The sequence below is a fragment of the Mustela lutreola genome, chromosome 5 (assembly GCF_030435805.1).
Source record: "Mustela lutreola isolate mMusLut2 chromosome 5, mMusLut2.pri, whole genome shotgun sequence".
NCBI lineage: Eukaryota > Metazoa > Chordata > Mammalia > Carnivora > Mustelidae > Mustela > Mustela lutreola.
This window is the reverse complement of record NC_081294.1, coordinates 28,876,800-28,890,881: the sequence shown is the minus strand read 5'-3', so window position 1 is coordinate 28,890,881 and position 14,082 is coordinate 28,876,800. Positions and strand designations below refer to the sequence as shown.

The 14,082-nt window shown below is 41.8% G+C and overlaps 1 protein-coding gene across 1 annotated transcript in view; it reads right to left on the bottom strand.

The window, feature by feature from the left end:
• The window catches only part of SLC1A3 (solute carrier family 1 member 3), a 76,809-nt gene that overhangs the window by 45,886 nt on the left and 16,841 nt on the right, over positions 1 to 14,082 (bottom strand). Inside the window, exon 3 of the mRNA XM_059173812.1 lies at positions 9,484 to 9,621. Within this exon, the coding sequence (XP_059029795.1) occupies positions 9,484 to 9,621 (138 nt within the window). The remainder of the gene's footprint in view (positions 1 to 9,483; positions 9,622 to 14,082) is intronic.

Here is a 14,082-nt window from a genome sequence, read left to right as displayed (position 1 = left end):
TTCTGGTAATGTGGATGTTGTTTAGCAGGCTGGATCTAGGAGACTTATAGTCATCTTGATCTTATGGAATACTTTCTAAAACATTAGCCAACAGCTCCTTCCGACTTGTTGCTTGTCTCCAGAATCAAAGAACTCAGACACCGGCCACCTTTCCTCCAACACCCTGTGAAAGGAAACCCCCTTAGTAATTCAGGGGAATTTTCTTTCCTCTGAAGAAAACTCGAGTAGAAACCCAAGCAATTGTTGAAAATAAATAAATACACAGATGGCAAAACATCTTTCCCCACAGGAGGAAGTTTAGGAAGCGGACATTTGAAAACAGTGTTACACTGGTATTGTAGAAATTGATGGGTTCCTAAAGCAAGTGATCATGGGTCATGCACTGGCTTGCAGCCTGGGGATCTGACATAATGAGGCAAACATCGTCTTCATGAGGACACTAAAAAGAAGTTTAAAACCTAAAAACCTAGATTCTACCCAGATTCAAAACTGGCTTGATTATTCCAGCAGATCAATCCTCCAGCAGAAAGTAATACCACCCCAAAACTTTCTTTCTGCTTATCATGAGATGCTCTCTAAACACAGAACAGAGGGATGATGGGGGTACTTAGCATACCCGCAGTCATATAATCCATGACACTGTCACAGAAAGCCTTGTCTGGCTATAGAAACTCTCTCTCTCTATCTCTGTGTGTGTATATGCACGTATATGTCTTTCTGTTGGTATACACTCTGGCATCTTTTTTCTTGGCTTTCTGGGACACAGGCAAGTCTTCTGTTTGTTTGTTTGTTTTAAAATTTTATTTCTTTATTGGCGGGGGGGGGGAGCAGAGGGAGAGGGATAAGCAGACTCCATGCCCAGTGCAGAGCCCCACACAGGGCTTGATTTCCCAACCCCGAAATCATGACCTGAGCCAAAATCAAGTCTGACGCTTAACCAGCAGAGTCACTCAGGCATCCCCAGACAAGTGTTTTTTTAACAGACACAGGTTCCCAAACATTTTTAGGATAACTGGTTCTCCTAGGAGAAGTCCATTCAAATCAAAATCAATAGACTGTGTGTCTCTGTGTGTTTGGGAGTACTTTCATGTTTTGCTCTATGTATTTCTATATTATTTTGCTCATGCAAATGATAAACATTCATTTTACATAAATGATTTTTAACTAAAATCATGCAGGGAAAATAATGCTGTCTTTGGGAGCATGCATTAGTAGGGGCAAGGGAAAAGCCAGAGAATGCTTCCTGGAAGAGGGAGTATCTGAACTCATAAGGACCTGACCTAAGTGATCATAGCCCCAAAGAATGATTCTAGAAAAACTGTGAAGTGGTGGTTCTTAACCCTGGTGCACCATAAAATCACCTGGAGAGCTATAGAGACACATCAACTCCCATGCCCTATTTCAGATCAATTAACTAAAGAATATGGGGGTTGGGGGTTGGGGGAGGGGAGGCGATGTCTGGGCCCCATATGGTGTAATTATCCTGAATGGGACAGTACAGACTCTCAGAACATGGCCTCCAGAAGTGAGTGGTGCATAAGGTTGTAGAAGCTCACTGTAGAAGCAGCCCCAGCCCCCAAGCCCCACTCAGGGACCTTCCAGTCCTTGAGCATAATCTCCAGTAAGAATTCATCAGGTAACTTATTCTCCCGGAAGCCATGATGGCACCAACAGAACAAAACCATCTATTCCCAGCACCCTCCACAGACCTATAGTTCCACAGTGCTTTGAAGGAAATTATCAAATTGGTAATATGAGGGGGGAAACATTTAATTTTCTTAAAAAGTGATTTAATTTTACAGGAAGCTTTTAAAATTTCTTTTTAATTTTTTTGAGGAAGCTTTCAAGAAATTTCCTACAAAGCAGAACTGATGGAAAGCACAGGCTAATTTGAAGCTTCTGCAATTTACAGATAAGAGTTCCCGACTCATGCCCAAGCCTTCTGGAAAGTTGCATCTGACAGAGAGTCTTGAGCCTGTGGCCTCTGGTCTTTCAACTCAAGAACTGTTCCATTTTAACCATAAACATGTTTCCAGAAACATTCAGTTCTGAGGGGTTAGGAGTGGGCTGAACTCCTTTGGGCCAGTGGTTTATTGCTGCTGCTACACCAGCTTGCCCAAACCCAGCCAGTGTGAGCAGAGGGTTGGGTCCAGGAAGGTGTCCTACCCCATCATGTGACATCTGGAGCCCTGGGTTCAGTTTTGGGAATGGGGGGTACAAGGGGTGGCAATTAGGGTCGTGAAGGGCCCGGAAGACCAGGGACACTTAGCTTATGTTTAGGTGTCCTTTGGATCATCGGAAAAACTGTCATTCTCCACTGCTCCATATGGCACAAATAGGAACACTGGGAGGAACTTATAGGAGACAGACTTCTCGACAGTTCCGACCGTCTGAGAGTGTTGAATGTTCAGGGGGCAGCTGACAGCCACCTTCCAGGGGTGTGTGTGTAGAGAGTTCCCGCTGTGAGTGCCAGGCTGCACCCCATCACCTCTGTGTGACTTCCAGCTAGGAGAGCCTCAAGTCTCCTGGCTCCCCATCCTGAAAGCGACAGTTTCTATGATTGAAACCCTGTCAGGAGGCTCTTCTCTCAGAATTCACATCCAAAAGGCCACATTTCCAAGGCGGGGGAGGGGAGGTGATTTTTGCTGGGAAACTCTCAGGGCCCATCCCTGGCTCTTACTGCATTGAATGGGGAGAGTCAGGTATGAGGAAAATGAGGAGGAACACCACAGCACATGCTCCATCTCCTGCTGACAGAGCTGTTTCCTGCTAGGGAGCAGGAATTTCCTGAACGCTGGAGAATCCGGAAGAGGATGGTCACATTGCTCCTTGTGTCCTTTGTTTCCCACTGGGCTCACCCTACCTGGGTCACCACTACCCTGTCATAGCGCAGTCCCAGGCCTATCTCCCAACCAGACTTGGAACTCCTTGAGGTGGGGCCTTGTCTTCCTCACTGTGGTATCCTCAGGTCCTAGAAAAGTAGCTGGTATGTGAAACGTCTCTACAAATGTTTACCGAATGAAGTTGTCTGTAATAGAAAGGTAGACTTTTTCTGCGATAGCTAGACTTACATGATTCTGTCTACATCTCGACAAAACCCCAAATCCACTAAAAATTTTTAAAATAAAATTTAAAAAATAATTATCCAAATTTCTTTCAACATGATGCAAAAAAGTAAAAAAAAAAAGCCAGGTGATCTCTACCCCGCAGATAGTCTTCCCATTTTATCCCAGCCCCTCCTTCTCTAGATGGACATTCCTTGCCTCCCTTCCCATGTTTTTGAGCAGCTCTAGAGAGAAAATAAGGCAGGGCTTGTTTCCAGGCCACCACCAAGTTTGGATGCACGTTGAGACAGAGACTCAGTTTGTCTCGAGTTTTGGTTTGCGGGGAAGGCTCTGCTCACAGTGTGTGGAACCCGGGGTCCTATGGATTCCGGGGTGACACACACTGGGCCTGAGTTTCTCAGGAAAGACTGTGGAGTTGTATAACCAATGAAAATATTTAGAATTCTGCAGCTGGGATAAGTCAATCACATCCCACGCTGGAGGGCAGAAACCAATCCCCTCCAGTGGCGAGGAAGGAATTCTCTCTGGCTCCCATGTTATTACTTGATTAACTTCACGGTTTCTTAAATTTACCTTTAATGGGAAAGTGATTGCGGCGAGGAGACATGTACAGTCTGGAGGCTTTGTGCCATGCTTCTGAATGGAAACTGTGTCCTCTTGCTCTAGAACTTGCATTTACACAAAGCGGACCACCAGGACAGCTCTTACTGATGTTACTGTGACGGCCAAAAGCTCCCGCTAACTGAGCACATGCTATGTGCCAGTCATAAATCCTTACACCATAGGATGTACCCATGACAAAGGTGCTGTTATCCCTCCATTTTACAGAGAATGAAAGGGAGGCCCAAAGCATCTCCTCCCCACCTAAGACAGACACTTTTGTTCCTTCTATAAAATGTATGCATGGGGAGAAGTGGAGAAATCTACAGTCTCTTTTCTCATAAGTAAACACCTGGAGTATTTCAAATAGGCCTTAGCTATACCCCAGGGCCATGACAATCAATAGTTTAAAATATCACATTTTTCTTACGTGATTTTGGCTTTCATTTTTGAAGCCCTTCACAAACCCTTCACATGTCCAAGTAATCGGTTAGGAATTGTCTAGCTCATTTTTTGCCCCCTCATGTTCAAAGAAATGATAAACCTTTAGATTATTCTTATTGTAACTGCTATTCTTCCGAAGCCAGAGGGATATACTTTGAGGTACAACACTTACTATTCTTTTATTTTAAAGGCAAAAGGGCCCTTGTCGGTGATGGCAGCTTGTTGGCCTTAACGATCATTAAGTTTGTTCTATGTTTCACCAACTACATTGGTCAATAGGTTGGGGAGGACGCTGCCTAAGGAATAAGTGACATGCCACAGAGCCTGTCACACGGAGGAGGAAGTACAGGCAGGCAGGTAATATTCTGTTTTTCTGGACTTAAAAATACTTGTTTGATTTTGGATATAAATAGAGTTATTAGTTTTCCAAGGACAAAAGGGCTCCAAAGTTTTTTTGCCCTTGGGAATGTTTAGGCAGAAGCTGGACAATGACTTGGAGGAGATACTACAAGGCTGGCTGGATCGCATAGTGTTTCCAAAGTGGAGTAAATACAGTGGTATTCATTTATTCTGGTGGGACAGAAACCCCTCTTTAATGAACAGTAAATCCATAGTAAGAAAGTCATTCTTTTCAATTCTCTTTCAGTTCCTGTGTTATAGGAGTGACTAGTCTTATTGTGGTACTAAATGCATTTCACACCTCATCAACACCATCCCCTCTCCCCACCAGGCACCTTTTTAAACAATGAGAGCACAGGTGTCAGGTTCTTAAAACCTTTGGCAGGCAATAGTAGCAATCCAGAATTTTATTACATTGTAATTTATAATCTCCCTCACAAGACAAGTAACAGGAAATTTCTGTAATGATTTAAAGCACTGGAAGAAAAGTATGTTGATTTCAAGAACATTATAAGGAAATGAGAATAGGGGCATTAGCCATATAACTTTGGGATGGAGATGCCATGACTCAGAGTGTCAGATCTGGGATCATGTTCCTAAAATCAAATGTCTTTCTTGTTGCTCTGGTTGCCCTCCCTTGTACCCCACTCCCAGAATTGAACCCAGTACTCCAGATGTCACATGATGGGGTAGGGACACCACCTGGACCCAATACTCTGCTCACACTGGCTGGGTCTGGGCCAACTGTTGTATCAACTGCAACAAACCAGTAGCTCAGAGGAGTTCAGCCTGTGGTCACCTAACAGATGTCCCCTAACAGAGGGCCAGCCTTACTCCCTCATGGCTGGAATTCAGATTTGCTTAAAATATCGTGTGATTTCTGGGCAGCTCTCCCCATCAAACCAACACACTTCCTCTTGGGGATTGTATCTTTGTGTTCATGTCTCTCTTGTGCCTAGCTTAGTGTCTGACATTGTAAGAGCTCAGAAAATAGCTGTTAATGAATGAATGAATGAATGTTGAAAGATAACCTCTGTCCATCTTATAACCTCAAGTCCAGAGCGCCCTGCCATGGGCCACAGACACTGGTCGCACTCTACTGCTGTTGGCCTTCCCCCACCCGTCCTCTTTTACTTTCATTATACCCAACTCCACAGAGATCATTGGCCAGGTGATGCTGCCCACTTCCCGAAGGCCAGAGACACAGGCTGAGGTAAGAAATTGAGGAGGAATGCACATTTAGATGAGGCAAGAAGACAGTACTAGGTTTTCTAAAAAGATGAAGGAGGAGGTGGTAGTTATGTCTACACAGCACAACCTGAAATGGAGTTTAATTATTATCTAGTAAATTCAATCAGGATAAGCCAGCCAAACCAACTCATATTTCTGGCATGAAATACCTAGTTTGGCTGCCTGTGCTGACCAAATCAATAGAAATCGGCGCCAAACCTCTATTTTATTGAGTGGTGTGTTGGCACCGACTTACTCTTCTTGTTTAAAAACACAGGTACTTGAGTACAAATCCAGCCATCGGCTTGCTCCCAGCTTCTCTGGCAGCTCTGGAATGTTAACACACACTGGGGATATTTGGAAAGACTGGAATTTCAAATTTGGAAGGAGGAGAACATGGCTTATTGGAGCTTTAGAGCTCCAATTCACAAATGTGGATGTTTCAAGTACGAAAATCTAACTGAGATTTCTGAGTTTAAATAGGACTTTAATATGATTAAATATGAAGAATCTTTCAAAACAAAATACCTAATCCAACCAATGCAATAAGGGCTTTGTGCATTTCAACTTCTGTCTGCAGAAACTCTGGGACTTTTGACTTGAAAGCATTGAGTCTGTCAAATATTTTCCTCCTGGGCAATATTTCTAGGGGAGCATGAGCCCTGAGTTCTGATTCTGCTGTTCCTGCCAAGTGTGGGAAAGATCGGCACAGCTCTGACACAACATGGTTATACCCAGAAGATAGGGAGGAGACATTTCCTAATCACTATTTGCTTAGGTGGCAATAAAAACCTAATTCAGAACCCCTCAAGTGTTTAGTAACATGTCGAGTGGAGCTTTGCATGGAACCGTCAACAGTTGAAGAGGGCCATAAGGGAAACCCAGTGATCTATGGGTGCATCCAGTTAGCAGGCACCCGTTACAATGAATGGCACTGACATTCAAGCCCGAGTGCCTATACTGGTAGCCCAAGAGTTGGTTTGGGCCAACTCTTTGTTAATGAGCTTTGTTTGGCTTGCAATGTTTTGTTCTGTTAATTGTATCAAGGTTGGAAAATCTGGAGGTTCTTAACAATTTTTAGGCTTCTGGACTCTCTTGAAAAGTCAGCAGATTTGGGCCGCGTTGACACGTGGCAAAAATGTTGTCTCTTGTCTATACTATTCTGTGGCTGGATCACTTTCCACTTATCATCATGCTTGTGCCTGTTACTTCTCCTGTCAAAGCAAACTATTTCTCTGTATCAATGCCTCTATCACAGTAAGAACACAAAAAGTAGCCTTAAAGGGCAGCTTCATAGTTAATCATCCCCTGCTTGGCCATGGGAAGCATTTGAGTTTGCTTTTCCATTCTAAAATAACAGTTCTGACTTGGTTCCCTTCCTAGGCAACACATTCTCCGACACTTTCTCCACATTCTCTAGCATCTCCTAGCATACATGGGGGTCCTCCAGGGTGCGGGCAATTTTCAGAAGTTCTCCCCCCTCGTTCCCATTGGGTCATATCCTTCAACCTCTTTTTGGTTTGGAATCACTGTATTTAAAACCCTGAAGGGAAGTCTTATTGATTCAATTGTTCATTGTAATTGATCACAAGTATTCAAAATACTATGCAGCTTGGAAATTACTGCTTTGAGGTTAACATGTTAAAAAGATCTTTGGCAAACTAAATTATGTCCCTTGCCTTAACACAGTCCCAGAAAAGGGCTGAGAATCTTTTTATGGTCCCAAGTGGCAGCTTCCCCAACTTGCAATTAGGTCACATTTTAAAAGTTCATTTAATATTGGTTGCTTGCAGTTTATAATTTCTTTCAGTATTATAAATGTTGTTAGTTTTTCCATGGTTTACCCAGAAATTTCTTTTTCACCATGCAAAGGGATTGCATCATAGTGGGGTTTTTTCCTGACAAATTATTCAATGAAAGCTTATATTCCTTCAATAAAGTTGGTATACTAAGTATTAGGAAACATCAGGAAAATCCACTTTGAGGTAACTGTCAAGTAAGATTGCTACTAAGGGGAAGTAGTATTTTCTCTAATTGTGCCAAATGAGGGCTTTCCTCTTAGAGTGACACAGTGGGTTTTTAGCACAATTACCAGAAAGCAGAAACCTCTGAACCCTGCCCCACCCTCGAAGAGACAGTAAAAAAGAATTCAGAACCCCTCAAGTTTGTGTCCAGGAAGATCACAGTGACTCAAGTCAGATGCCAGCCAGGAGGGATGGGGAAGAGGGACAGACAGCCTGATCCACTAAATAAAATGGTGCATGTGAGTACATTCTGTCCTCTCAGTGCTGTTGTAAGAACTTGCTTCCCAGAAAAATGTCACTATGTGGATAATGAAATGAGAATGTGAGCTCACATTAACATCAATCTAGCCTCTGTGATAAAAGCTGGGGCTGCTATGGTTATCCCTGGTCAGCAATGGGCCAGGGCACTTTGGTAACAGCACCCCCCATCATCTTGCCTCCATGATTGTTTTATGGGCACTTCCTCCATGGGAGACTCGTGGACAGGCAATCACTTGCTTAAAGACCTGAACAAGTGGAAGCCAGTAGAGATCCACAAGGCATTGGGGGAAAGGTTGACATAGCTCCTGTCCAAGGAAGGCCAGCCCTCCCAGGCATGTAGTAGTCAGAATCTTGCCCCATGACTTTTTAGTTGTGCTATGAAGTTCTTACTACACAGAGATCTTAAAAAGAGATTATAAATATCCTTGAGAACTCCCTGGGAGGGGAAGGGAAAAGATGCTCAGAGCCAGCTCATATAGAGGGGGAGTAACATGGCCAAGGAGGGACAGTGAGCCAAGGGTAGAAAATAGACCAGGGTCAGTAGTACCTGAGTTTTGGGCTTTAGCTACAAACCCAGAAACCATCCTGCTGGGACAGTGTCTATAGACATTCTTTCTTCATGTCAGAGATGTGCTGTGGGGAAAGAGAAGAGTGGGCAGGAAGGAATGTATAGTAACTTTTTTTTTTGCAACTTCTTGGCTCCGTTGGCATTCACCAGTCACAAGACACAAATGACTCTTGAAGCATTTCCCATGCAGGAGTCAATTGCTAACTTCCTGCCACAGAAAATAGCTCCTACCCCACAGATCTTCCACTCGTTGAAAATCCAAGTGTCAATGGACAAAATATCTAGATGGAGAAATCTCCCTCCCCCTCCCTGTTCTCCCACCAGCATAAAAGGTAACGGGGGTGGGGGACAACCAGAGAAGGAAATGATATCATGCGGGTTCACCAGGAAAAGATAAAAGTGTTGGTGGCAGCAGAGTTGGTGAGTGTGGTGTGGGCATTACCTCTTGATGAGGCTTCCAAGAAGGCTCCCGCTCAAGTCCTGGTGGCTCTGAGAACAAGCATTCTTGCATCAATAGCTAATAGGCTGTCCAACCAGATGTTATCTGGGTGGGATAAGAGGGTGAGAAAACAGACCTGTTGTACGCTGTTGTCAACTAGATCGCTGTGGTCAGAGAAGGCTGGCTGTGTCGTGTTTAGCAGGGTGCCTCTTTTGTAGCGAGGCAGACCAGATTACGTGGTTGTTTAAATCTGTTTCCTCTTGTGATTGGTAAAATACGAGAGTTATAATCATTCATGCATTACTAAGGCCTCTTTTCCATCATTCTGAAGGGACTTTTTTTTTTTTTTTCCTAGAACAGAGCATGCATCCAGCAGAAACCTAAAGCATTTGCTTTTCTAAGCGATCTTTTGCAATAAGCACACTTAAAAAAGAACCACACTGCACATGGTACCTGTGACAAGACTGGAGATGATAAGCGGTAACACCAGCATCTGTAACATTCGCATCAGAAGTTCCCCAGGAAAAGAGAAGTACTTGACTTCCCGGTAGCTCATTTTGTAGGGTCGGAGGGTAAATCCAAGGATGGTACCTGAAGTAGGGGGAAAACGGAGAAAAATTGAGTTTTTTTAAAAACTGAAGTTTAGTCATATTCCTAGGGAGATGAGGAACAATCTGGGGAAAAGACGGACGATTTGGCTGGTGGTCACTCCTGTCTGACGGGAGTACATGTATTTAAGCAACAAATATTTGTGCTGCTTTAAGAGCAAGGGGTATGCTTGTCTCTTGGGTTGTAGTCTAGAAGGGTCTGGCTGAAACCAGGGCTGTCAGCAGGACTTGGAGAAAAAATGTTACTGGCTTCAGCAAATGAAAAATTTCTTTCTCTAACTTGAATGCAGCAGAATCCACTCTGACATGGCTCAGGACAGAGTTACAAAGATAGGGCATAACTAGGAGACAAATCATGTATCCACGAACTAAGCAATATAGAAAAAAACCCCTCATGATGAATTTCCTTTGTAACAACAGATGTTAGGACTGCTAGTATAATCACTTATAAAGGGTGGTGTAATTTAATTTCTTTTCCAAGTAAAGAAATTCCTCTTGTTCACATTGTTAATCCATTTTCATCATCTCCCTGTCTGCACACCATGCTTTCTGTCTACATGGTCTTGGTATTACCTTGGCAACTGTATTGTACAGACTCGTTAGTTGCTGGCAAAAGAAGACTCCAAAATGAGCAGAGGCATTTTTTTTCCAAAAAATTTCCCTGAAAACTTTAGGGGGAGTAAGAGAAGGAGAATGCAACTTTCCCCTTAATTTTCCTTCTGCTCCTGGAACTTTAAAATATATTTAAAAAATAACTTTATCTGTAAATTAAATGATGTGCCATAACTTTTGAACTGTTCGGAAATCAACAAATACATTGAGGAAATTTACTCTCTTCCCCACCTTTCCCTATTGCCAAAGAAAATGTATTTATTCCAATACTGTAAATATTTTAAAAACTCCTGTCCTGTCACTACTAAAACATGTGAGTTATAGAGAAATACTGATTTATCTAGAAGTTAGAGTCTGGGGAAGGGGGAGAGAATACTGAGCAGACATGTTTTTCCCAGGGAAGCAAGCAGTTCTTTAAAGGAAACTGAATCACCCTAATTTCTTATGAAATGGGCTTCTTCTTTAAGGAAATGCACAAAGTTCATTTCAGTTGTCACAGCAATTCCAGTTTCATTTCTTGGGCGTCAGCAACCATGAAGTATCTATCCATTCTTTGATTATGTGCTGTGATGATATTCCAAGTAAGAGTCTGAATCTATGTGATTAGGAAATCTGGCTGATCCGGTTTTCAGGGCATTTAGGAAAAATATTTATCGTGTTTTCCTAATGCAACAATAATATGTTCAAGAGAGAAAAGGTGATCTGGGAAACACAGAAAAGAGAGGCAAAAGCCTGCCCCTATTGGTTCTACCACTTAAACAGCAAATAGTTAATGCTCACTGAGCTCTTGCCATACGCCAAGTATTGTCAATGCGCTACTTGTGTTGGTATAATTAACCATCACAAAACTCCCCAGGGGTGGGAACTATCTTACCACCATTGCACTGATGGAGAAACTGAATCACTGTGAACTTCAAACTTGCCAGATTCCAATAGCTATTCGATACCAAAGTCAAAAAGTGACTCAAGTGACAGAGCTTGGATTTAAACCCAGGCATTTGGACTCAAAGCTCACATTCTTGACCACCTCACAGACTTCCAACCTCTCCAGTAGAGCCAAACAACCACTGTTAGTGCTTCTGTGAGTTTCTTCCTAGAATGTTCTCAGACAGAGCTAAATGTATGGAAATCACACAGAATATACTTTTCCATATACAGTCGCCATAAGCATTGCTTTTAGCCTCCTGGTATCAGATCCAATGATTGTACCAAATTTATTCAATACTTCCTTTGCTGTTGAATAGTTAGGTTGGTTAGCATTTTTTCATTTTTATGAAGAACACCATGATGAATGTATGAAGGCTGTTTTATAACTAGGAACATTTCTTTAGTGCAGTTTAGAGAAAGGAAACCAGCATATTAAAGGCTATGATGACCTTGATCAATGTTATCAAATTGTTTTCCCAGTGGGTTGGCCCCTCAGTTTAATGCTTTGTTAGTGAATGAAAAGGCTTTAGTATTATCTATCTCTAGGAGCTTAGAGATTTATCATAAAAAACTGTTAGACAAAATTTGCAAATTTGATGAGTAAATAGTATGCATCTTTTATTTCTTTTCAATTTACTTAACATCTAATGAAGTCAACAATATCTCATAATTGTATATTCTCCAAGCATTTACTAAATCTTAATAGTTGAAGACTTTACGTGTGTGTGTGTGTGTGCACGTGCCTGTGTATTTGGTTATAAATTTTTTGCATAATAAAGATAATTACTCTTTGTTTATATGTAAGATATTTGCTCTACTTTTCTAATTTGCTGGCCATATATTACTCTAAAATATCCAGGTGTTCTGCATTTTTATTAAATAGGATTTGCACACCTTTTATATTAGGTGATTTCTTCAAGAGTTATAAACTTTAATTTCCTCCTCCTCCCAATTTAGATGAATCTTTTAATTCATTTTTCCTTCTTTGATTGTTTGCTAGCTTTGTTTTAAAATACTGAAACTTTAGTCTTCCTTGAACTTGGTTTGGGGTAAGACATTTAATTCTAATCTTCAGTGTGCATTATTCCACACAGTACTATCAACAGCACATAGGTATTACAAAAGGTGCTGGTAGTATCTAGTTCTTTCCCGCCTGTTCAAACAAAGACCAAGTCACACTGAAATAGCTGCTTCATGTTATAATAAGTAGTTAAACAAATATTTACGAACCTTATTTTATTTCCAATTAAATGTAATTTCATTGGAATTGACTGTTTTCTGATCTTTATTTAAATGCACTTACACACTTGTCATTCAATGATAATGATGTAAAATGTGCACAATAAATACAAAAAACTCATTTTGGTCATCTGGAATTTGACCATATCAAGATACTAGGAATTTTAGATATCTTCCAAATAACAATTTAAGACCAGGCCTGGATTTACAAGTTCATTTCTAAGTTGGCTATTTGTTATTAGAAATGTACTTACTCAAATACAACACTGTTTCCAAGGATGGGTAGGATCCTGACTAGTCCAGAAGTTGTTTATTAATTAAATTATTTAAGTTATCATTTAGAAAACGAAAATGGTAGAATAGCTGCTCACCGAATGATACAGGTTTTAGGAGCAAGGGACAAGCCAATGTTGATGAAGGAAGGGGATTAAATTTCTAAATACTAGGTGCATTAGATCCCATTTCCCAAAGTCAAACCTTGTATTCTGCTCTCTACACCCATATCCAGACTCCCTCCCTGGGAGCTCTGTGTACGATCTCTCCTCTCCCCCCCATTCAATCCCACATTCATCCAGTGCCGCCAATTTTCATCTAGGTGCTAGGAGGGAAAGCAGGCCCACTCAGTGAATGGGTCCTGGGCAGTGGTGAATGATGTCTCTCAACTCCAGTCCACCAGGTAGATGTCTAACCGAGCAGCAGGAAAACAGCCAGGGTGGGGGGCAAAGTCTCAAGAGGCGATGATATTTTTCTTCTGTTTTTCCAGTCAACAATCTTCTTGTTTGGAAGTGTAGTCCTGGCATCACCTACTCTAGAATGTCTCAGTTTCTTTACATTCTCCAGTATGGAACCCCTGTTTTCTTAAAGCTCTTCTTTATAGTAGGGACAGCAGATAGGAGTCCCCATTTCTTTCTTCATAAGGGATAGTTTTAGGTCAAAAGCTTTGAAGAGAAGAGTTATTTAGAGTGACAACACATTGCAAATACTCCTTGAATCAGTTTTGCCCTTGACTAAGCTTTGCTCTGTTTACTATCTCTGGGTTTACTGAGTGAGCCATTTCTACTCCTAAGAAAGAGGAGATTATATTGGGAAGGGGAATATTTATTGAGCCCTTAATGGGCTCCATGGTGGCCTGATTCTCATATGACTTTATGAGGTAGCTATTATCATGTCTATTCTTAAAAAATGAATATACCGATTGATGCTCAGAAGCCCGTTAACTTGCTCAAGGCTAACAGAATTAGTAAGGGCTTGACTTGGGAATTTTAAAGAAAAGCCAGAGCACTTTCTACTATACTCTAATGCCTCTTGAACACAGACATATCCTTGGAGCCTGGGCCTGAGGACAATCTGCTCCTGGGTCAGCATTTCCAACCCCTGAACTCTGGAAGCCCTTTAGTAATGATTTTAGATCTGCTAGAGATGTCCCAGAGACACCCAGCACATGCTGAAACCCATCACAGGTCCTTTTACTTGTTGAGGATCTCACAATTCGGCTATCATAGCACTAAGTCACTGTTGAAAATGGTTCCACTGAATCCCTTTTGATGGAATGATTGAACTCAATTTCCATAAAGTTTATTAATTAAAATAGCTTGCCACTTCAGCCCACTTCGCACATCGTAATCCTTGGAAACCATCAGTAACAAAGCCAGAAAGGACATTAAGT